The 24,875-nt window shown below is 44.3% G+C and overlaps 1 protein-coding gene across 1 annotated transcript in view; it reads right to left on the bottom strand.

Moving 5' to 3' along the window:
* Nucleotides 1–13,341: 13,341 nt before the first annotated feature.
* STRIP2 (striatin interacting protein 2) overlaps nt 13,342–24,875 on the bottom strand; it is a 126,405-nt gene continuing 114,871 nt past the window's right edge. The window contains exons 20-21 of the mRNA XM_077472326.1: nt 19,168–19,372; nt 13,342–14,605 (exon numbers count right to left, since the gene is read on the bottom strand). Of these exons, the coding sequence (XP_077328452.1) occupies nt 14,355–14,605; nt 19,168–19,372 (456 nt within the window). The 3' untranslated portion in view covers nt 13,342–14,354. The remainder of the gene's footprint in view (nt 14,606–19,167; nt 19,373–24,875) is intronic.

The raw sequence follows: 24,875 nt of genomic DNA, 5'->3' as shown, positions 1-24,875 counted from the left end.
AAATAAATGATCACTGCAATCAGTAAAACTGTGACTGGGAGGGGGGAGGTTGGGGGGGGGGATCGGGGGGCGATGGGGGTGGGGGCGATTTGTGTGCCTATGTGTACCTACATGTCAGTGTAGTGTTGGTGCACACTTACTATGTGTTCTCCTCGCAGTCCGGTCAAAAAGACCACCCGAGGAGAATGACATCACTTCCTCCCTGCCTGTGTTTACACTACACAGGCGGGTGAAGCTTCTCATTCGGCAGGAGCGATCGAGAGGGGATGGCCAGAAACCAACGGCCATCCCCTCATCCTGGATCACTCCTGAAGCGAAACGGACCGCCGCAGCCAGCGGGAGGGGGTCCGATCGCACCCCCCACCCGCTGGAAGGCAAGCACGTACATGTACGTGCTTGTGCCTGTCGGTGCCATTGTGCCGACATAAATTGACATGCGACGGTCCTTAAGAGGTTAAAGGGATTGTAAAGTAAAAAAAATTTTTTTAAAAATAACAAACATGTTATACTTACCTCCACTGTGCAGCTCGTTTTGCACAGCGGCCCCGAACCTGGTCTTCTGGGGTCCCTCGGCGGCTGTCTCGGCTTCCTCACGCAGGTACTTATCACTTTCATGCGAAATCCCTCGCATGGTGAGAAGCACCTGCGGGCGCGCTCCTGTCATACAGCCGGCAGCTATAGCCACTCGCTGTATCACACGGCCCCGCCCCCGGCGCTCCGCAACAGTGGTTGTGATTGACAGCAGCGCGAGCCAATGGCTGCACTGCTTTCCATCCATCCACTCCAGCCAATCAGCAGCCAGGCTGAGCGGTGGAGAGGACAGCGGGGGCGAGCGCAGGATTTTCGAGGGGTGAGGTAAGTAAAATGGGGGGGGGGGGGGCTGGGGGCGCAGGCAGTGTGAGATGTTTTTTTACCTTAATGCATAGAATGCATTAAGGTGAAAAAACATTTACCTTTACAACCCCTTTAAGCATACCTCTGTACGCAGTGACTAAACAGTTACATTATTTCTTGCATACATATCTGACAACTCTTTTGTTTTCCTTTGGATTTGATTTCCCCTTATGTAAATGTCCATTCGAGCGGTAAGGGACTGTTCTTTGGGTGGCAAATATATAGAATAAAAACAATCTGATGGGGGGGAACCATGGGGAGAAAAGGAGTTAAAACTACTTAAGTGGGAATTGTAACTCTATAAAGACATATATGGTATGGGATAAAATGGAGCAAAGTACGGAACAGACAGTTGAGATTGTGGAGGAAGTTCCCCCAGTGTTAGAGGGGTTGACAAATAAAACTGATCTTGTTGAAGAGGGAGTACTGCAAATAGATCAAAAACAACAGAGGATGGGGAGGGAAACAGACAGCTTACAAGCACTTCCCACAAAGCAAGATATGGCAGAAATGATGTCTCATCTAGAATGCACGATTAAAGGAGAACTGGATGCCACAAGAATGGATATAAAGAATGTGCTGCAAGGAGTGGAAGAATCTGAAGCTCACTTAGATGTTCATAAAAAAAGCCATTATGAAGTTGCGGGAGAGAGCTGAATTGGATTGGCTGGAAATGAGGAACATCCGCTATAGGCTTGAAGACCAAGAAAACTGGAATACACGTAACAATTTAAGAATTCGGGGACTGCCAGAGACCGTGAAAAATTCTGATCTAGAGAAAGCGGTCTGTGAGGCGTTTAACCACTTGACCACTGGGCACTTAAACCCCCCTCCTGCCCAGACCAATTTTCAGCTTTCGGTGCTCTCACACTTTGAATGACAATTACTCAGTCATGCAACACTGCCCAAATGATTTTTTTCCCCCACAAATAGAGCTTACTTTTGGTGGTATTTGATCACCTCTGGGTTTTTTTTTTTGTGCTATAAATTAAAAAAGACCGAAAATTTTGAAAAAAATGCATTTTCTTTGTTTCTGTGATAAAATTTTGCAAATTATTAATTTTTCTTCATAAAGTTTGGCCACAATTTATACTGCTACATATCTTTGGTAAAAATAACCCAAAGTCGTGGATATTATTTGGTCTTTGTGAAAGTTAGAGAATCTACAAGTTGTGGTGCAAATCATACAAAATTTATCACATCTGATGTACTGGTGGCCTCATTTCTTGTATCATAGTATCATAGTTAGTAAGGTTGAATAAAGACACTAGTCCATCCAGTTCAACCTGAGTGAGTGTCTGCCTTTGTACATTGCACACTCACATTGGTCCCTACCCTCAAGGAGCCCACAATCCAAGGTCCTCATTCATATACTAGGGCCAATTTTGGACAGAAGCCAATTAACCTACCTGCATGTCTTTGGAGTGTGGGAGGAAACCGGAGTACCCGGAGGAAACCCATGCAGGCACAGGGAGAACATGCAAACTCCAGGCAGGTAGTGTCATGGTTGGGATTCGAACCAGTGACCCTTTTTACTGCTAGGTGAGAGTGCTAACCACTACACCACTGTGCCGCCCTTCGTGACCCGAACAAGCCCGAAAAGTACAAATACCCCCCAAATGACCCCTTTTGAAAGTATACATTCCAAGGTATTTACTAAGAGGAATGGGGAGCTTTTTGATGTCATTTTTTCCCACAATTCTTTGCAAAATAATTTTTTTTCCACAAAATTGTCATTGTAATAGGTTATTTCTCTCACGTGGCATGTGTATACCACAAATAATGCCCCAAAATAAATTCTGCTACACCTCCTGAGTATTACAATACCACATGTGTGGGACTTTTCCACAGCCTGGCCACTCAGAGAGGCCCAACATGCAGGGAGCACTGTCACGTGTTCTAGGCGCATAAATTACACATCTAACTTGTTGACTACCTATTACACTTTTGAAGGCCCTGGAGCACCAAGACAATAACACGTGACACCGACACGGCACTGATGACAGATGCCACTAATACGTGGCACTGACACGTGACACTGATGACAGATGGCACTAATATGTGGCACTGATGATACGTGGCTCTAATACATGACACTGATGACAGATGGCACTGATACCTGGCATTGATGACAAGTGACACTGATGTCAGTGTCACGTGCCATCTGTTAGGTGGCACTGATGACAGATGGCACCGATAGTGGCACTAATATGTGGCACTGATGACACGTGGCGCTGATATGGCACTGATGACAGATGGCACTATATGGCACTGATCACACGTGGCACTGGGGACAGATGGCACTATGTGGCACTGATGACACATGGCACTGATGACAGATGGCGCTTATATGTGGCACTGGGGACAGATGGCACTGACGACAGGTGGCACTGGGGACAGGTGGCACTGATGACAGGTGGCAGATGGGCACTTTTATTTTTTTATTTTTATTTTTTTCCACTAACCGCTGCATCTCACAGCGGTTCATGTCTCCCTCCTCACACGCTGTCTGTGTGAGGAGGGAGAGCCAGCGATGAGAGATGATCTCATATGTTTACATATGAGATCATCTCTCACTGGACACGCCGATCAGGCTGTAAACGGCCGCTGTGATTGGCCGTTTACAGCGATCTGTGACTGGCTGTGTCCGAGGGACACGGGCAGCACCGAACTTCCCCGATGCGCGCCCGCGGCGGCACACGGGGGGAAGTAAACCGGAGGACGTCCAGGGACACCCTCCCAGCAGTTAGTGTCCGCGCTGTAGCTGTCTTTTGGCTATAGCACGAAGTGGTTAATGAAATATTGAAAAAAGAAAGATCATCTCCTATATGCTTTGAAAGAGTACATAGAATACAAAAAATAACTAAAGCACCAACAGACACCGTAAGAGACGCAATAGCGAGATTCTCCGATTATGAAATTTAAGCAACAAGTTTCACGTGGTATGAGAAGTGCTGCACCGATTGAAATGAATGGAGCCAAAATATTGATCTTTACAGATCTATCACAAGAGACGTTAGCCCACAGGACAGCGTTGAAACCATTGATAACCCAGCTACAGGGGAAAAAATATCTCCTATATATGGGGTTTTCCAGCTTGTTTAACTGCGACAAATCAGAGGACTTCAGCTACACTGCGATTTCTGGAAGATTTTTGCAGTAAACTAGATATGTCTTTGGTCAACTTAAACCCCCCAGGGGAGGCCCAGTCAGACTGGGCGCACATAATCTGGGCGACAGACTGATGGGGCATATCATTGATATTCAGTGTAGGGGGTGGAGGGGGGAATGGTATAAAAAAAAAAGTTTGAATGGGGTAAAATAGGTGGGGTATGGTTCAGTTGTTGGTTTGTGTTAAGTTTTTTGTTAGTTAAATGGATCATCCTAAAGGAAATGGAAGAATTATCTCTTTCTCATATGGTCGAATGCCTCTTTCAGCTTGTGCCTCATATATTTGAGAGAGGATGCCCTTAAAATGAGTTACCTACAATGTGAGAGGTTTAAATAGTCCCAATAAAAGGCACCAAATAATAAAGGAATTGAAGAGTTGGTCATCAAATATTGTGTTTTTGCAACAAACTCATCTTAAATGGTCTTCTAGGGTCTGATTGAGCTCAAAAGGTTTCCCAGTTTGGTTTCATGGATATTCTCCCAACAAAAGATCTAAATAAATAGCAATTGGTTTTGATAGGAACACACCATTTATTTTTAAAAGCAATGGAATCTGACTCCGAAGGAAGGTACCTATTTATTAAGGGTTTCCTGTTTAACTATGAGTATACATTTGTTAATATTTACTGCCCTAATAGTCACCCTTGTGTCTTTTTGAGAAAGATATTTAGTAAATTAGAAAAAAAGGTGGGGAAAGTTATTATGGCAGGATACTTTAATTTTGTGCTTGATCCAACTCTTGATACTCAACCTATTTCCCTACGTTCAGAAGGGAAAAACCTCAAAGCTGTCAAACAAAATGATATCAGAAGCAATTAGTGGAGGTGTGGAGGATTATTCACCCTAAGGGGAGGGACTTCACATATTATTCTCAAGTACATTCATCCTACTCAAGAATTGATTATGTTTTCCTAGACCATCAGCTTTTAGAGGGCCTATTAAAAGTAGAGGTGAAGTCAATCATCCTCTCGGATCATGCTCTGGTTTTAGTAAGCTTTAATATGAAGGATACACCGGTCAGGCAAAGATCCTGGACGGTGGATGAATCACTCTTACATGACCATACTGTATTGGAAGATTTGGAGAAAGATCTGAACTTGTTCTTTAAAGGAGAATAACAGAGAATATTGATTGACTATACTGTGGGAGACTCATAAGGTTTTCATTAAGAGGGAGACTAATTGCAGAGGGGGCTAAGAGGAAAAAAATTTGGACTGCACGAAAAAATTCCCTTTTACAAGAGATCAAAGCATTAGAATGGACACATAAAAGGGTAAGGGACAACAAGGTTATTATTGAGTTAAAAGGAAAAAGCGGAAATCCTTGAGAGATTTAATGGAGCAAGATACTAAAAGAATTTTCATTAGAACAGCTAAAAGGCAATATGAATATGGTAACAGACCTGGGAGATTATTGGCAGAGGTGATTAAATCTAGAAGAAATCTGAATTTTATTCATAAAATGAAAGATAAAAAAGGAGAGATAAAGCATTCTACCAGGGATATTAGCAGGATTTTTATGGAATATTATCAATCACTTTATAGAATAAATGATGCTCAAAACCCAGTTGAGGCCCAAAATAGAAGAAACAGAACAGTATTTACTGAATATAAAGTTACCTGTCTTATTGGATGAGGACTCAAACGGGTTAGATAGGGAAATTACTAAGGAAGAAAAAAGAGCAGGCAATCCAAAAAAGTAAGGTTGGGAAAAGCCCGGGCCCAGATGGGTACACATCATTTTATTATAAAACGTTTATGGGAATCCCGATTCCTTAATTTGATTCATATATGAATGCTATTGGGGAGCGTGTAAAGATATGCGAAGAAGCTCTGGGGGCCTATATTACACTCTTGGTAAAGGAAGGGAAGGATCCAACATTTTGCTCCAGCTTTAGGCCAATATCCCATATTAATGAAGATATGAAAATTTATGCGAGAATATTGGCCGAGAGACTGAAGTTATATATGCCAGAATGCATAGGAAAGGACCAAGCAGGGTTTGTCCCTGGGAGAGAAACAAGGGATAACATCCTAAAAACAATCTATTAATGCATGAAGCAAAGAAAAGCCGAAAAGGCCTTTGATAGACTAGATTGGAACTTCATGCGTGGGACATTGCATAAATTTGGCAAAGGACCACGTATGCTGAGGTGGATTGAGGCCTTGTACTCAAAACCCATGGCCCAAATTCTGGCAAATTGCACTTTATCGGATCCCTTCAGGCTATATAATGGTACACGTCAGGGGTGCCCACTCTCCCCCTTACTTTTTGTGTTCTCGCTGGAACCCTTTTTAGCTACTATAAAAGAGGCAACCATGAGATTAGAGGGATAGAAACTGCAGGACAAGAATATAAGATATCTGCTTTTGCGGATAATATTATGTTCTATACAACATATCCCTCACAAACACTCCCAAACATCTTGGGAGAATCGAGTAGTTATGGGGCTGTTTCCAATTTAAGGATCAACATAGAGAAAACAGAGATATTAAATATCTCTGTTCCCCCAATTGAGGGTAGGCTTCTCAGAGTTCTTTTCCTCTTTGTGTGGAAACAAAAGAGATTGAGATATCTGGGAATATACCTGGCAGTATCAGTGACAGATCTATACCAAGATAATTACGTTCCCTTACTGAATAAAATTAAACAAGATTTGAAAGGGAATCCTGCACATAAATTATGATTTGATAGGATAAACGTGATTAAAATGATGATTCTTCTGAAAGCCCTATTTGTCTTCCAAAGCCTGCCAATTAATATCCCTGGAGCATATTTGAAAACCCTTAGATTGATTTTGCTGAAATTTGTATGGAATAATCGAGCCAACCGTATTGCCTATAAAACAATGAGTAGACCAAGAGAGAAGGGGGAAGTGTTCCTTCCAGACCTTGGAAAATATCATGAGGTGGCAGTGTTACGGAGGATCGTGGACTGGGTCCACGGCTCACCGTACAAAAAGTGGGTGGCCCTAGAGGAAAGTGTGAGTAAAGCTGCTTTGGGTCAGATTATTTGGATTCCAAAGCAATACAGGGGGCTCTCGGGAGAAATAGCACCAATCACTATAGAAACATTTAGCGTATGGGATAAATTACTTAATAGCATTTCATGGCAGTATAATAGTCTCCTGCCCCCCTTGACTGGTAATAACTTTTCCCACTGAGGAAAGATATTAATCAATATCTAAAATGGACTCTATCAGACCAGTTGAGGCTTAAGAACGTCTTGAAGGGGAACGTTTTGCGCTCATGAATGGAGCTGCGAGAGAGGTATAGCATGACCCCATGGGATGTGTGGAGATACAGACAGCTCCAACATCTTGTGGATTCTCTTCCAAAAACTCTCCGCGCTGCTTCCAGGTTAAACTTGTATTGGGGGGGGGGGGGGGGTGGGGGAAGTAGCCTTGCCTCCACACTTAAGAGGAAATAAGGAGAAAAGGGGAAGAAGGGAAAGAGGAAAGGGGAAAGTGAAAGAAAATGTTTTGGCCATAAATTTTTCAGAAATATTGCCATTCGAGAGGGGATGATAAAGGATAGATCCAATTGTTTTCTTGTTTTTGTATTTGTAAATGTGTATGTATTTTTCGTTTTTTTTATGTTTTGTATTCATGTATTGGAAATGATATGGAAGAGTTTGTATGTTTATAATAATTTAATAAAAATAATTTAAAAACATAAAAAAAAAAAAAAGTGTCCAATGTGTCTGCCAAATACCAAAAATATGTAGAAGAATACATATCAGCCTAAACTGAGGAAAAAAATAGTTTTTTTTTAGCTATTTTTGAGGGATATTTATTATAGAAAAAAGTAAAAAATTGTGTTTTTTTCAAAAATGTACACTTTTTTTTTGTTTATAGCGCAAAAAATAAAAAAACAGAGGTGATCAAATACCACCAAAAATAAAGCTTTATTTGTGGGAAAAAAGGATGTTCATTTTGTTTGGGTGCAACGTCGCACGACCGCGCGCAATTGTCAATTAAAGCGATGCAGTGCCGCATCACAAAAAGTGCTCTGGTCAGGAAGGGGGTGAAATCTTCCAGGGCTGAAGTGGTTAAAGAAAATAACCTTCATGTTTTAAAATATATATATCAATGTCATAAACAATGGTTTAAATATGAAATTATGATTTATCTCAATAGATGCTTATGACTGGCTCCTACTGAAGAAGCAGCAATTGTTGCGAAACTAGGACAATTGCCAAGACGCATCAAATCCGATACCCCACTTCAACACTGGGGGTCGCCTCCATTTCTCGTAAAGTTGTTTGAAGCAGCATACAAGGCTGTAATTACCAATTGTATCAAACTATTTTGTCAATGTGATTTTTTCCCACAATGTTTTTATATTCTACGGTATATATTACATTTATTTTATATAAAATCATATATACTCTTGTCGACGTCCTTGAGGTACCAACATAGTCCAAACTTTTCTCTCTTTTTCCAGGGGAACTTCTGAGGTGTCCCCAGGCACCTATTTATATACAATACTGTGCAAAAGTATATGAAAACAAGGCAAAATGACTACTACTGAATGCATGAAAACATAGGAACTGGGGTGCAGAAAAAATTGCAGCAGGTGCTCTAGACTGAGTTAAAATTTGAACTATTTGGCTGTAGCCAGTTTGTTTGCGAAGGACTTGAGAGCGGTACAATGAGTGTCTACAGGCAACGCTGAAGATTGAAAAATAGAGTTGGAGATTTGGTCAGGATCAATGGTGTTCTTAGGGCTAATACAGGCAGATGCTTATCCATCATGCCATACCATTAGGGAGAAGTGTGATTGGCCCCAGATTTATTCTGCAGCAAGACAACAAAGCCCTGATCGCAATATCAATGAGTCGGTCAGGAATTACATGACAGAAGGATTTAAGGCAGCCTACATCCACAGAAGATTTGTGGTTAGTTCTCCAAGATGTTTGGGACAACCTACCTGCCGAGTTCCTTCAAAAACTGTGTGGAAATGTACCTAGAAGAATTGATGCTGATATGAAGCCAAAGGGTAGTAACACCAAATATTGATTTGATTTAGATTTTTCTTCTGTTCGCTCACTTCGTATTTTTTAATCAATAAAAATATACAATTAAAAATACATTTTGAAAGCATTCTTACTTTACAGCATTTCTTCACATCTGCCTAAAACTTTTGCACAGTATTGTATACCAATTACAAATCACACAGATCTGATAGCTGATGTGGAAAAAAGGGATAACTTCGGAAACAGCGATCAGAGTACCGTAATTGCATTCAGCATTAAAAGTACAGCCAAAGCTCACTGTGGGCAACACAGTGGTGTAGTGGGTAGCACTCTCGCCTAGCAGTAAAAAGGGTCGCTGGTTCGAATCCCAACCAACACTACCTGCCTGGAGTTTGCATGTTCTCCCTGTGCCTGTGTGGGTTTCCTCCGAGTACTCTGGTTTCCTCCCACACTCCAAAGACATACTGGTAGGTTAATTGGCTTCTGTTCAAAAAGCAAATAGGCCCTAGTATATGAATGCGAGTTGGGGACCTTGGATTGTGGGCTGCTGCATGAATTGAAAGTGCTATATGGGTACCTTAAATAAAATAGGGATAATTGTAGACATGCACCCACACTAGATGGACTGGTGTCTTTATTCAATCTTACTATGTATACATCTGTGGATCACAGGAGTGCAGTTCATTTTGCAGCTGTGACCCTTTTTCAGTAGACAATGGGCTGAATCCTGCTGTCGGCTGATGTCGCAGAGCCAGTCCAGGCTCGGGAAAGATTGCGACCATATGGTCGTGATCCGTCCATATGTCTGGACTGGCCACCGCCTCAGCCTCTCAGCAAGCCTCTAAGAGCCTGAGCCCCCTCTTCCACCCCCTCCACAGCCCAGGGTTCCAGCAATACAAGTATGCAATAAAGATTAAACCTGGAGTCCAGCTGTGATATTGGCACAGAGGAAGAAATAGCAACGATGGGGATTGCCAGGTAGGTTAGGCGTAGCAAAGAGATATTGAACCAAAAAATGGGCCAAGAGTAATTGTAGTAGTGAAGTATATCACTTGGTATTACAATAGAAGCCAAGTAGAGTAATAAACTAGATTTCTTAATTCAGCCCCCATATGCTATTCAATTGCACGAAGAACCTATGCCACGCACTGGTAAATCCTCAGAGAGCTTGCTAAATAGTAGGACCTCATGTGGCCAGAACCCCACACCAGACACAGCCTCTGTGAGGCTAATAACTGTGGTACAAGAGAGCTGTTTTTTCCTCTGTGCCAATATCATAGGTACCCTACTATTCTACCCTGCAGCCCTTCACATACCTCTGTTTGTTCTATTTTGTGTTGCTTTTAAATCTGTATGTGTTCAATTAGTACACATTCTCGTCATCAATATACAAGCTCCTGAGGAAGCGCTAAGCGTGCAACATGTAGAGGGAATTATTACTTTAACAGCATTATACCGTCTACTGGTCTTTGAACCACATCCCTGGATACTTAAGCATTATGGAATGATTTCTACTCATTCTCTTGTCTCCTTGTAGATATCATTGGTCCTATCAGTAGTGGTAGTATTACTATGTAACGTGTTATCAATGTGGATTTTTAGAGATCATGTATTTTTATGTGTTCATATTAAAATAAACTATTTTTGTATAAAATATTTGTTGACTGTCTAAAAAGTCCAAGTCCCATTCTCTTTTGTTATTACTAACCACGAGTGGAAAAAAAAGTTTTTGTGTTATTCATATTCTCTGAAAAATGGCCAAGAAATCAAATTCTGCCAGGGTATGTAAACTTATGAGCACAACTGTATGTGTTAAAGTTTATTGTACTGCTAATGCAAATTGTTTTAGGCCCGTTAGCTCTTCAGTTGTGCAGACTAATGGTGGATCACCCTTGGTTAACTGATGTACCCTGCAGATTTATAGGATAAACCAGACATCTTTGAGGAGCAATTGGGAGAATTTTTTTTTGCATCCATGGGAAAGTGAAATAGCTTTGCTCTAACAGAAGATCAATGTGACCTACGATCTGAGATAAGAGGGCTAAAATTAGTGATGGTAAGGAGAGAGTAGGACACCGATTTAATAGTGTGCTTCTTCCTCTAGTACTACAAGTCCATATTAGCTTGTATCTGTGTGTTTTGTCTTAACCACTTCCCGACCAGCGCACGACGATGTACGTCGACAGAATGGCACGGGCAGGCATATTGGCGTACATGTACGTCCAATATTCGATGCCGCCCTCCCGCTGGTCGGGACCCCCGTGAGTCCGGTCGCGGGACCCGCGGACTCGATCGCCGCGGGCATCCCCGCGATCGTCTCACAGAGCGGCCGAATGGAGGAAATGCTGTATAAACAACATTTTTCCATTCTGCCTAGCAACTAGTGACGCTGATCTCTGCTCCATGTGATTGGAGCAGAGATCAGTGTACACTAAATGAAAGCCCAACCCCCCCACAGTTAGTAACACACCCCTAGGAACACTTAACCCCTACACTGCCACCCACTGGTTAACCCTTTCACTGCCAGTGTCATTTACACAGGAATCACTGCATTTATATAGCAGTGATTACTGTATAAATGACAATGGTCCCAAAAATGTGTCAAAAATGTCCGATGGGTCCCCGACAATGTCGCAGTCACAATAAAAATCGCAGATCGCCGCCATTACTAGTAAAAAAAAAAATAATAAAAAATTATTAATAAAAATGCTATAAAACTATCCCTATTTTGTAAACGCTATAACTTTTGCGCAAACCAATCAATAATTGCTTATTGCGATTTTTTTTACCAAAAATATGTAGAAGAATACGTATCGGCCTAAATTGAGGGAAAAAAATGTTTTTTTATATATTTTTGGGGGATATTTATTATAACAAAAAGTAAAAAAGAATGCGTTTTTTTCAAAATTGTCGCTCTATTTTTGTTTATAGCGCAAAAAATAAAAACCGCAGGGGTGATCAAATACCACCAAAAGAAAGCTCTATTTGTGGGAAAAAAAGGACGTCAATTTTGTTTGGGAGCCACGTCGCACGACCGCGCAATTGTCAGTTAAAGCGACGCAGTGCCGAATCGCAAAAAGTGGTCTGGTCTTTGACCAGCAAATTGGTCCGGTCTGAAAGTGGTTAAAGAGGAAGTAAACCCAGATCGGTTTTACTTCTTCTGTGTTTCCCTGCAAAGGTAAAGCATAATGGGCTACCATGCATCGCCCATGTGTCACTTACCTGACACAGGGGCCTGCAAAGCCACCGATGTCCCCTCTTCCACAGAGCGTCCATCTTCCGGGTATCACGGCTCCAGGGCTGTGATTGGCTGGAGCTTCGATGACGTGATTCCCGCGCATGCGCACCGCTGCTAGCGGCATGATCGCTAGCAACGGCACGCTCAGTCTGCCTGCACGCAGTTGTCTACGGCGCAAGTGCTGTAGACAGCAGTGCCTGTCTTTTGCAAATATCTCTATTATATATATTTTTGGAAAATATATAATGGTTGGGGGGGGTTTTAAAGTGGCGTTCCACCCAAAAAGTGAAACTTCCATTTTAAGCACTCCTTGCTCCCTACATGTCACACGTGGCATGTCATTTTGAGGGGGGGGGGGGAGTGGATACCTGCTTTTTTAGTGGGACTACTTGTCCCACTTCCTCTTCCCAGCTGCCTAGGAGACCCCTCCCTAACAGCAATCTTCTGAGACACGTCACAGGCCCCAGAAGATTGCCTCGCCAATAGCAGAGGGTAGAGTGACTCACGCATGCGCAGTGCACGCCCAGCCGTGATGCCGTCAGCTGTGTCGGCGGAGAGGACATCCGCATCGCTGGACAGTGGGACAGGTAAGTGTCTGTTTATTAAAAGTCAGCAACCTCAGTTTTTGTAGCTGCTAACTTTTAATAAACGAAAAACAGGTGGAACTCCGCTTTAAGAAATCTTCAGGACTAAAATTATTTTTTAATCATGTAAACCAAAAATGTAACTCAGGTGGTTAAGTGGATGGAAAAACTAATGTTTTTTTTTTTTAAAGAAAAAACGTGACTGAACCTATGAAACAGATGGAAGGCCTGTGTGAAAGGGGCCTGAGGAATCTGTAGTTTCTCTTCGACAAAATTTTCCGAATGCTGCAGTTTGCCATTGATTGACATGTTTTTCATGTATACATAAGTATTTTAAACACTGTTTTCAACAGCCCATGTATGATCACTTATTTTTAGCTATTTCAGCTGTACTCTAACCTTTCCCTCCACATCCAAATAGCAGAAGCTATTTCTTTGATTTGTGCAACAGGTTAGGCTTTCAAAAATTAAAACAGAGGCTTTAAAATCACTTTTATATTAAATCAAAACTTCACATTTCTAGAGTTTCTTTACACACACAATGTGGAAAACACACAAAAGACAAGCTTACCTATCTGAAAAACTGTTATAAACCAAAAGCTTTACACCAGGGTTCTCAAACTGGTGGCCCTCCAGCTGTTGAGAAACTACAAGTCCCATGAGGCATTGCAAGGCTCACAGTTACAAGCATGACTCCCACAGTAAGAGGCATGATGGGACATGTAGTTTTGTGACAGCTGGAGGACCGCCAGTTTGAGATCCCTGCTTTACACCAATGGTGGCACTAATTACCAGACTAATATGACATCATATTAAATGCTGGCTATACACTGTACAAAAAATAGTTTCCAAAAAACCCATTTCCAAAAAACAAACATTCGGCCGTGAGAGCAAACGATAGTGCCATCATGTAATGACTGATCAATCATTCAGTGGACATAAATGAATACATTTTTTGTTCATTATTTCACATATACCTAGTGCAAAACAGTTTGGATGGAAAACACATTAACCTTTCAATTTATCGTTTGTTCGGCAGAAAATTTCCCAACTTGTCCTTCGTTTTTTTTTTGGGCTCGAAAACATCCCAAGCGATTACTTATTTGTGCCCATTAACTAGCCGAAAAACTAACAGTCTAAATGACCGAATTTTGGCTGATTTTTCGTATAGTGTATAGTCAACATAAGTCTAGGCACTTGAATCAAAGGCATCAGGTAATTGGAACCTGTGGACGGGATGCATGTCAAAGAGATATGTTCCCACTAGAACAGAGCACTGGCAAAAAAAAAAAAGAAAAAAAAAGTCATTCCATTTCTGTGCAAATAGAAAAGGACTCTGATCTTTCCAAAGCACTCTTCTTCAAACTAGACCCATAGGAGAGAAAATGCCTGCAAGTTACTCATATAACTCTTGGTTTTCCCCTGTTGTGCAGTATCAGAATAGCACCCATATAGTACACAAGATGTGACCGAATGGCTACATTTGGTAGTCAGGAATACTGCAGAAGTTCTTCCCATTGGATTGGCCTGGAGAACACTTCTCTTTCCAGCCAGAGCTCATAGGTGTAATGAAAATCCTCCGGGAGCTCAATCCTCTGGCCCAATACACTCTGCAGACAGTTGTCCACAGGGGCAAACTCCCAGTTGGGGTTTTTCTCATATCTTCGGCTGTTAAAGCTCTCTATGTTACCCCGTAACGTGCACTCCTCTGCCTGGAAGTCCCAAGGTCGGGCATCAATATCTAAAGACAATATAGTCAAACAAAAGACTGCTTAAAAAACATATTAAAAGATAACAAATCAGGTTCATGGCAGGAAACTACTGATTATTTACTTTGGTGGCCAGTTCACATTACAATGTTACTCCAGCAGTGTAGTTTCTATTGGTGACAGGTACCACTGTAAAGACATACGATAAATTGGTAGAGTAGCCAAAAAAAAATAGTTTAACAAATAAATATATTTTTTTGCCATTTAAAGTGGTTCTACAGGCTGAAGGTAAAAAAACATGTGTCCTTACCCGAGCTTCCTCTGATCCAGCGATGTTCACAATAGCACTCCCCCTCCTCCTTGGCTGGGACAGCAGTGGGAGCCCATTGGCTCCCACTGCTGTCAATCACAGTCAGTGAGCCATGAGGAGAGAGCTTGGGGGGGGGGGGGGGGGTAGGCCAAGCCGCGGCACTATGCGTCTTATGGATGCATAGAGCAGTGGCTCAGGAGCGAGCAGGCAAGCAGCTCTCTCTGCAGTATGTACAGGAGAGGAATGTGGAGGGTATGACAGCGGGCACTATGTACAGGAGAAAAAAGTGTATGACAGTGGGCTGTATGTACAGGAGAGAATTTGCGGGAGGGTGTACGACAGGGGGCACTGTGTATAGGAGAGAAGTGTGGAGGGTATGACAGTGAGCAGTATGTACAGGAGAGGAATGTAGAGGGTATGACAGTGGGCACTATGTACAGCAGAGTAGTGTGGAGGGTATGACAGCCAGTACTATGTACAGGTGAGGAGTGTGGGGGATATGACAGTGGGCACTATCTACAAGTGAGGAGGATGAAGGAATCTGGGGAGGAAAAATGTAAAGGTTTGTGGAAGGATGTTTAGGGACTGCGTAGTGGTCAGTACATGGATTAAAATTAGGCCGATTAAGCAGAGACCAGCCATAGCCAATCTATGTATGGGCTAGCTGATGTACACGAGCCAATCTATTAAATCGACTTGAATACAACCACCCTGTCAGGTTTTTTCCAAAACAATCAGTGCTGCCAGCTATAGTTGGCAACACCGATCATTGTATTCTGTGGGCAGGGAAGGCTTCCCACTGGCAGAAGACAATAACACTGCGGGAGTGATTCCCCCATCCACAGGTGAGAGGGTGTGTGGGGACAGGTTGGGGAGAGAGGTCTATCAGCAGGGGGGTGTGAGATGGTCATGGAGGGATATCAATCAGCAGGTGGGGGGAGTAACATCTTTTGGAGTAGGGTCTGTCATCTGCAGGTTGGGAAATAGTCACCTGTGATATAAGTTGAAGGGAGGTGGCTAACATGGGAAGTGGCTTTGGAGTGACCTGGTTGGTGGCGAGTGTAAAATGGATGATGTGTTTGAAGTTTCCTTCACATTTGCAATAATGCTTACTGCCTAAATTACTGCCCTCTGAAAAGTGATCTGTAATGGATTGCTTTTCAACGAGTGGTATAGCAGCAGCTGACAGGCGTTCTTGAGGTGCTACTGCCGCCTCCTTGTGTTTTTTTTTTTTTTACATTGCTGAATGGTAATTTTACATTGTTGGGCTATGCTGCTACTGTGAGTGAGTCTGGCTTGCAATTGCAGAGTGGCCCCATTAAAATCAATAGGCAAGTTTGACAGGCAGTGCTGCCTGTCAAACTCTACATGCTCCAAGCTGTCCATTGAGCTCAGTGCCTCTGACAAGAAGTGAGGAGAGGCACTGTGAGCTCATCCTCTCAGTCTGCTGCAAACAGTGGGGGTTATTTACGAAAGGCAAATCCAGTTTGCACTACAAGTGCACTGGGAAGTGCAATCTCTGTAGATCTGAGAGGGACATGCAAAGAAAATAAACAGCATTTTTTGCTTGCACATGACTGAATAAAGTCAGCAGAGCATCCCCTCATTTCAGAGCTTCCTCTCAGATTTACAGCAACTGCACTTCTAAGTGCATTTTCCATGCACTTATAGTGCAAAGTGGACTTGCCTTTAGTAAATCAACCCCCATATATGCCAGCTTGTATTTAAACTGGTTGCTCTGTATGTAGCTTCTGACAGGCTGAGCAAAGAGCCCCGTATCACCAGAACCATAGGTGATAGGAGCCCCATCAGTGGTGGGGTAGGTCTTCAGCTACCTACCCCCCAAATTTGGGGTCTCTGTGCTGCCTGGTCGCCAAGCCACGACCCTCAAAGTCTATCGCGTTTTGTTTGTTTTTTTGTGATTTTTTGTTGGGTAAATGGGCCCATCTTAAGGTAAGGGGCCTGGAGCTCCAGCTCCAATATCCCCCATGTTAATCTGGCCCCGGGTGCCATGCCCACCTGAGACTGTCTGTTCCCTCCACTCCCCTCTACCAACGTCGCTCTTTTCCTCAACCTATAGGATTGCTTGCAACAGGCTCCCCAGGGTAGTGTCCATGTCACACAGACAGTGACATAAGCACCTAAAGAAGGGCCCAAACCTCTAAACAGAAAATCAGAAGGTTCAGTGGCCGAAGTGTCACATGACCGTGGTTACTGGTATGTGAAAAGACTTTGGATAGTAATGTTATTTTTTTCAGCACAAATTTTAGTTGGTTTATAAGTGGGGCTTTAAAGTGGAAGTAAACCCATGGATTTAAACAGTTAAAAAAAAAAAAAAGGCATGCCGGGAATGCTAACTGCACATTGGCTGTGCTCTCAGCCACACTATCAAACCATCCAATGGCTGGTTGTCATAACGAATCACATGTGCAGCACCATAGCAGTTGAAGATTAAACAGAGGCAAAGATGGCAGCTTCCTTGGCTGAAAACGATAGGGGAGTTTACTTCCACTTTAAGGAAGAACTCCAGGCTCTATCTTTTTTTTTTGGGGCTTGGGGCTTGGTAACTATGTTTACCAAGCACCCCCTGTAGTACAGTACAGTGGATATAGTCAACGATCGCTCCTAAATCCACTAACAGCTGATATATAGTAACATTTGCGGTTACTATAGATCAGACTGTCATTTTATGAATGACTGGAATCTCTATACAGATTCCTAATTCATTCAAGTAAAGAGGTACACAGAAAGGGATCTTCAGATCTTCAGTCCCTTTCTCTGTCTCAAAAAAATAAAAATAAAATTACGATATGGGGGTCTGCTTAGACCTCTTATATCTCACCAAAGAAACCCCCCCCCCCCCCCCAAATATTCAAAAAGTCAATAAAAACCACACAAACATAGAAAGACCCCTCAGGTCCACCAGCACTCACTCCTCCATGGCTTCTTAAGCTTCTTCTTTCGGCCAACCAGATCCGTCATGATTGGCCATGAGGAGCAGCCAGAAGACAATTGCGAATATTGATTTGCTATTGTCACAAGTGGGTTGGTTCAGGGTGCAATGCTCTGCGCCCCCCGAGCCCAACCTTTCTGAAGCCAATTAGAGGCTCTAATCATGTGGCTTAAAAAAAAAAACTCATACAAACGTATGAATCCAGGTCCCTGCAGGAGGGTGGCGACCCAGCGCCCCTAATGGACTGGCTGCTCCTGGTAATCTGATCTGCTAGATGGATGGGGAATGGAAACCCCATCCATCTGTTTTTAGCAGACTGGATCATATGCAGGCGGGTGTAAACGGACACATGTCCATTTACATCAACCTCTCCATAGAAAGCAATGCGTGGTACAATTGGACCCGCCTGACGGACAGGCAGACCCAATCGGTCTGCTTGTGTGAAAGGGACCTAAGGCCTTGTTTACATAGGGCAAACAGCATACCTTTACAGGGACGCATAGGTGTTCTGTGCATCTCTCTGCAGGCAGTCCCGATCATGTCATTTGGAATGCAGCAACTGCACGAACAGAGCCGTTACTCCCAATTTTATATCCATGTAGGTCCACATGCATGTCCCTGAGCTCACGCTGTCTGCGTTCGGGGTCATGTACTCTCACCCATACAGATGTCAAATTGGGAACAGCAGCTATGCCTATGCAGCTACTGCATCCTAATTGACATAAATGGGACTGCCTGTACAGGGATGCACAGAACACCTGTGCATTCCTGTGCGTATAAACATGGGCGTACACTTTAGTATGACATACGTGAACGAAGCTCTAGTAGCAATTTAGCTGGAATTTTATGTTGTGTTTATGTGCACTAATTATGATTTTCGTGCATTTTTAGTGAAAATATTGTCTTGATATATCGCGCTGTCTTAAAAATCAGTAGCACCTTTTTATTCTACTGGCCATGTGCTTTCAAAAAATGTATAGTTTGGGGGGTCTTTTACAAATTCTGAAAGCTGTAAGAGAAAAGGAAAACCTCCACACGCAAGTCCCAAAAGGCAGTGGGGGGGGGGGGAAGCTCGCCGCAAGAGAGGATGTGACATCCTGGGCCGTGGCCCAGTTGGATCAGAAGTATGCTTAATACTTCCAAAAAAGGTATTAAAGAAAGAAACAAGGGGTGGATAGGTGGTCTTTCGTTTAAGACCACCTTTCTAAACTGGGTGGACCTCTGCTTTAACTTCCATTATACTGCAATGGTGAGTACATTTATGCTTGATATTAATTCTGAAAGTATAATTCACAAAAGTAAATGGATGATGTATTATGGGTTTTACTCACCGTTGCCATAGGCCCAGTCATCATTCATTCTATGCCGCACCATTTGGTAGATAGCAGACATAGATTTCATATTGCTCTTTCTCCACTGTCTGCCCAGGTACTTAGTCTGGAGCTTCAGCAGCCTCAGCACATATAACTGCATCATGGCCTGTTTAACCTTTAGTGCTCGTTTTAAGATGGGAGCAGACTTAAATACCACTAGCATCTGTAACCAAAGAAACATAATATCTTGTTACATTTTAAAATACAGTAAATGGGACAAAAAAGTTGTATCTAATGCACAATAAATTGCATCAAAATCCAATTTTTTCTTTGTTTTGGATACACTATGGATGGGTTAGAACTTCTGAAAAGATCTTATTGCAGCCTATGTCCCCGCTAAGGAGATTCACTGTCATTTTTGGTCACAAGGACAGACAATGAAGGAAAAGTCAAAATGTTGTCACTATGCTAAGCTCTACCACCTTCCCTACATGCTACCTGGCTCTACAGAGGCCCAGAAAGCAGAGCGCATCCTGCAATACTTGGAGGAGGCTCAATCCCCGCAGCTCATCACCCAAGTTAGCAACCAACTAGAAACACCCATTACCCCAGCAGTGTTGGTGGTGATTAAAGACCTCCCAAAGGAAAAACCCCAGGCCCAGATGGCTTCACCAATGCCCACTATTGTAAATTCTACACACTCCTTTCCAGTCTGGTGTGTGCTTATTTTAATGCCTTGGCATCAGGCACTGCTGTACCCAAGGAGGCGTTGCTTGCACATATTATGGTCATCCCCAAGGAAGGCACTATCCCCAGTAACTAAAGAACAATATCGCTTTTAAATACCGATATCAAAATACTAGCGAGGCTTTTAGCCAACCGTCTTAAACACATCCTGCCAACAGTGATCCACCCTGACCAGTTTATAGCTGGGAGAGAAAAGAAAGGGACAATTCTAATCAGGCAATGCAGCTGATCCACTGGGCCCAGTTGTGGGCTGACCTTGTACCGTCTCCTGCTTTATACAGATGCCGAAAAGGTGCTCGACAGGGTAAATTGGGCATACCTCCGTACCGTGCTGGCCAGGTTAGGCCTTGGCCCCAATATGTTTTTGTGGATGGCATCGCTTTATAGCACCGCAGAGGCTCAGATTAGGGTAAACTGCCTCCTCTCATGCTCATTCCCCATTTACAATATAATGAGGCAGGTGTGTCCCCCCTCATTTTTGCCCTTACCCTTGAGCCACTGCTTAATAAAACACGTTTGAATCCCGATATTAAAAGATTTCATGTGGGGCCAATGGAACATAAGCGGTGTGCTTACGCAGATGATGTCCTGTTCTACAGCTCTGATCCATTGTTCGCTCTCTACATCATGGCAATGCTTTAAGGAGTCAACTCACTCAAATGTAAAAATTTATTCTAGTAAATCAGACATTTTCCCTCTGGTTACATCTCTGGGTTTGCGTACACAGCTGCAATATTCATTTTCTGTCATCTGGTGTCATTTTTCTCTGAAGTGCCTAGGGGTTCATCTGCCTTCCCATTGCTCCCAGCTGTACACCTGCAACTATACCCTGCTCCTTTTTACCATATGAGTGGATTTATAAAGTTGGGACCGTACGGCCATGCAGCCATCAGTACATCTACAAGCAGTATAACGTAAAGAAAATGAGGAGGGGCGGGTGCTGTGTCAGTCTGTGAATTACAGAGAAAAGGATTTTACGGCGAGTACAAAAAATCCTATTTCCTCTTATATTCACCGACTAACACAGCTCCTCTCTTAGCCATTGGGAAGTCCCCAAGCAGTGCCAAAACGAGGGGTGGGAAAACAGCATAAAAACTTCCACTATGGCAAGTGGGAACTAGTATGAAAATGACAGTGTATGGCAAAAACACCACAAAAACCAGGGTGCTCCTCAACAGAGAGACCCTACCTTCAAACCGCACCAAAAACTGCGGTAACAAATGCAACAATGCATTAACTTAAAGGTACTGCATTTTTACCCAACAAAACAGGAAAAATTGCATATGCAATTGCAACTATACAGCCGCCAGCAAAACTTTGCGGCCAAAACAGGCATCAGCAAATTGCACTGACATCTACCTTGTAGAATTTTGTAAACGTGTGGACAGACGACCAGGTCGCAACCTTAGACACTTGAGTGACAGACTCTTGATGTCGGAAGGCCCAAGATGTTCCGATTGTACAAATTGCCCTCGTGGAGTGGGACGTGACCGGAAAGCGGGGCACCTGCCCCTTCAAGGCGTAGACTTGTACTACAATCTGCCTGAGCCACCTGGAAATGGTGGCCGACGAGACCGCCATGCCTTTCTTTGGACCAGCCACCGAAACAAACCGCGAGTCTGACTTCCCGAAGGGAGCCTTGGTAGACAAATACACCTTCAGAGACCAAATCATGTCCAGGGCATGAAGGGCCACCTCCTTATGATGTGTCGGCTTAGGACACAGAGATGGCAACACAATGTCTTCATTGATGTCAAACGCTGAAACCACCTTCGGCAGAAAAGAAGGTTGCGGACGCAACACCACCTTATCCTTGTGGATAACCAGATAGGGCGACTTGCAGGACAAGGCCACCAGTTCCGAAACCCTCCTGGCTGATTTAATGGCCACTAGAAAGACCACTTTCTGGGAAAGAGTCAACAGAGGGATCTCTCGGATATTTTCAAATGGCGGTTTTTGCAGCTCCGATAACACCAGGTTCAGATCCCACGGGGGTAACGGTGGACGCACCAGAGGAACTACATGTCGGACCCCTTGGACAAAAGTGCTCACTAGAGAGCGAGACACCAGGGGTCGATGAAAAAAAGACAGCCAAAGCCGATATTTGTCCTTTAATGGTGCTCAAAGCCAATTTCTGGTCTACTCCTTGCTGATGAAACAGCAGGACCCTGGATATAGAAAAGGAGCACGGATGCCATCCTTTCTCCTCACACATGGAGATGTAGGCCTTCCAGGTACGATGAAATATCTTCTGAGAAGAAGATTTCCGTGCTCTCAGCATAGTTGAGATCACCAAGTCCGAAAGACCCCGGTTCCTCAACACCTGGCTCTCAATAGCCATGCCGTAAAAACCAGCGATGGTAAAGCAGGATGGAGAATCGGACCTTGAGACAGAAGGTCTTCTCGTAATGGCAGTCGACAGGGAGCGTCTGCCACCAGGCGCACTAGGTCTGCGTACCAGGGGAGCTGGGGCCAATCTGGGGCAATCAGTATTACTGGGATCCCCTCGGCCCCCACTCTGCGAAGCAGATGTGGTAATAGTTTCAGTGGAGGAAAGGCATAGATCACCGACTACTTTAGGTTCAACAGCCACCCAAATTCCTGCAGGGTCTGCATGGTGATCGCCACATCCTCCTCCAACTCTGAGGCGGAATATGCTCTCAGGAGGAGATAGTCTAGGTAACCCATGATCGCGATCCCGCGTTGCTGCAGCAACGCTAAAAAACAGGAGCCAATACCTTGGTAAAGACTCGGGGGGGCTAATGCCAAACCAAAAGGGAGAGCCACAAACTGGTAGTGGGCTTCCCAGACTGCAAATCGCAGAAACTTCTGATGCCGGAGGCATATGGGTATGTGCAGGTACGCATCCTGGATGTCTAAGGACGCCAGGGAGTCCCCTTCATGGAGTGCAGTGACTACTGAGCGAACGGATTTCATTTTGTACCTCTGTACTTTTACAAAGTAATTGAGGGCTTTTATATCCAAGAGTGGACGTACCCCTTCCTTTTTGGGGACTACAAACAGGTTTGAGTAGAACCCCTAGAAACGTTCCGAGTCCGGAACAGGTATCACCCCACGATTCAACAGGTCCCTTACCGCTCCCAAAAGGGCCTCCCGGCGAGCCGGGAGTACGGGTATGCTGGAGGAGAAGAATCTGTTTTGCAAACAAGAGAGGAGCTCTATCTTGTAGCCGGAGGAAATCAGATCACAGACCCATAGGTCGGACAGCCGAGAGGTCCACTGGGCTGCCCCACCTGAGTTGCGGGCAAACCTTCTTGCGGTAGCACTTTTGCTCGCAGGCTTGTTAGGTTTGCGGTTCCAGGGACGCTTTGGTCCTTCAGAGGTCGTCCTGTCGGGCTGGGGGCGCTTGGCCGAAGCTCCGGGCGGACGATAAAGCAGTTTGTGATCGGAAAATGAGGGCCCTTGCCTACGACGTGGCTCCTTAGCCTTCCTGGCCTGTGGGAGTAGTGTACTCTTACCACCTGTGGCATTTTTAATAATGTCATCAATAGAGGCTCCAAAGAGCCGGTCGCCAAGGAAGGGCAGATCCGTCAGGGCTTTCTTGAATGCCTGGTCAGCAGACCAGCATTTTAACCAAATCAGGCACCTCACCACCACTGATGACACTGAAGCCCTGGATAACAGGGGAAGAGTATCCAGGCATCCCAAACGTACTTAAGGCCTTGCACTAGTTGGTCTGCTAGTTTAACGCAGACAGGAGAAGCCTGTTCTCACAATTCACGGTGCAACAGTTTTGTCCACTCAGTCAGTGTCTATAACACAAGTGCAGATGCCAGTACTGGTCGCATGGTTGACCCCACAACCGTAAACAAAGAACGAGCCACTGCCTCGGCCTTCCTGGCCGTGGGATCCTTAAGTGCAGGAGTCCCCTCTACAGGGATCGTGGTTACTTTATTTAACCTGGATACTGGGGGGTCCACGACTGGAGGAGCTGACCACTTCTTGAGAAGGCTTTCTTCAAAAGGGTAACGCACTGCCATGTATTTGGGGACCGAAAAGGTCCGTTGCGGTCAATCCCATTCCTTGTAAATGAACTTGTCAAAATAAGTCAGATACGGGTACACTTTAGGTCAGTGATGGCGATCCTTGGCACCCCAGATGTTTTGAAAGTACATTTCCCATGATGCTCATGCACTCTGCAGTGTAGTGGAGCATCATGGGTAATGTAGTTCCAAAACATCTTGGGTGCCAAGGTTTGCCATCACTGCCTTAGGTGAACGGGCTGGCTTATGGGACTCAAAAGGGACCGCTACATCAGCAGAGGGATCTGCTGGCTCCTGAATCTTCAGAGTATCATCCACAGCTGTGATAAGTGCTCCAACAAGCGCTTTATCGTGCACGGACCCGGACGGGGCCTCAGCCTCACTGTCCGAATCGTGCTGGTCAGCGTCATCTGAAATGACAGAGCAGGGGTCACCAGCCTTAGCAGGGCCCGAGTCTACGTCAGAGCTCTCCGCAGAGGACGGGGGGGAGGGGCAGGGGCCGCTTTTTAGCACCTTTGCGCCCACGCACTGCTTCCAACCTGGCAACTAACGAATTGAGGACCACCGACAAAGCGCCCAGGGGCACTGCACATTCCACAGGTGAACCGGTTACAATTGCCTGGATTTTGGGGGGAAGAAACACTAGTTTCTGAAGCCATGCTGACCCTACCCTGTCTATCACCTGAAGGGGACTTAGGACAGTGATGGTCCCACCCTCCTAAATGCTGCTGGCTGAGAGGCTCTTTCCCGCAGGACTCACCAACATGACTGGTTCTGCGCTGTCCAGCAAGTAGTGCCTGTGTTCTCTGTCAGCTCCCAGGTGCAGAGGAATTCCCACTGTGTCATCCAAAGCTGCTGCATATGGTGCTGAAAACGATCTGCAATTTGCTCAGGCTCAAAGAAAATGGGCAAGTGTCCAGCATAGGAACATAAAGCACTGGGAAAATGGCCGCTGGACTACAAGAAAACATGCTG

This window comes from Lithobates pipiens, unplaced genomic scaffold (genome assembly GCF_037356315.1).
Source record: "Lithobates pipiens isolate NorthernLeopardFrog02 unplaced genomic scaffold, aLitPip1_a1.2 Scaffold_8, whole genome shotgun sequence".
NCBI lineage: Eukaryota > Metazoa > Chordata > Amphibia > Anura > Ranidae > Lithobates > Lithobates pipiens.
Note: the sequence above shows the minus strand (reverse complement) of the source record. Positions and strands in the feature narration are given on the sequence as shown.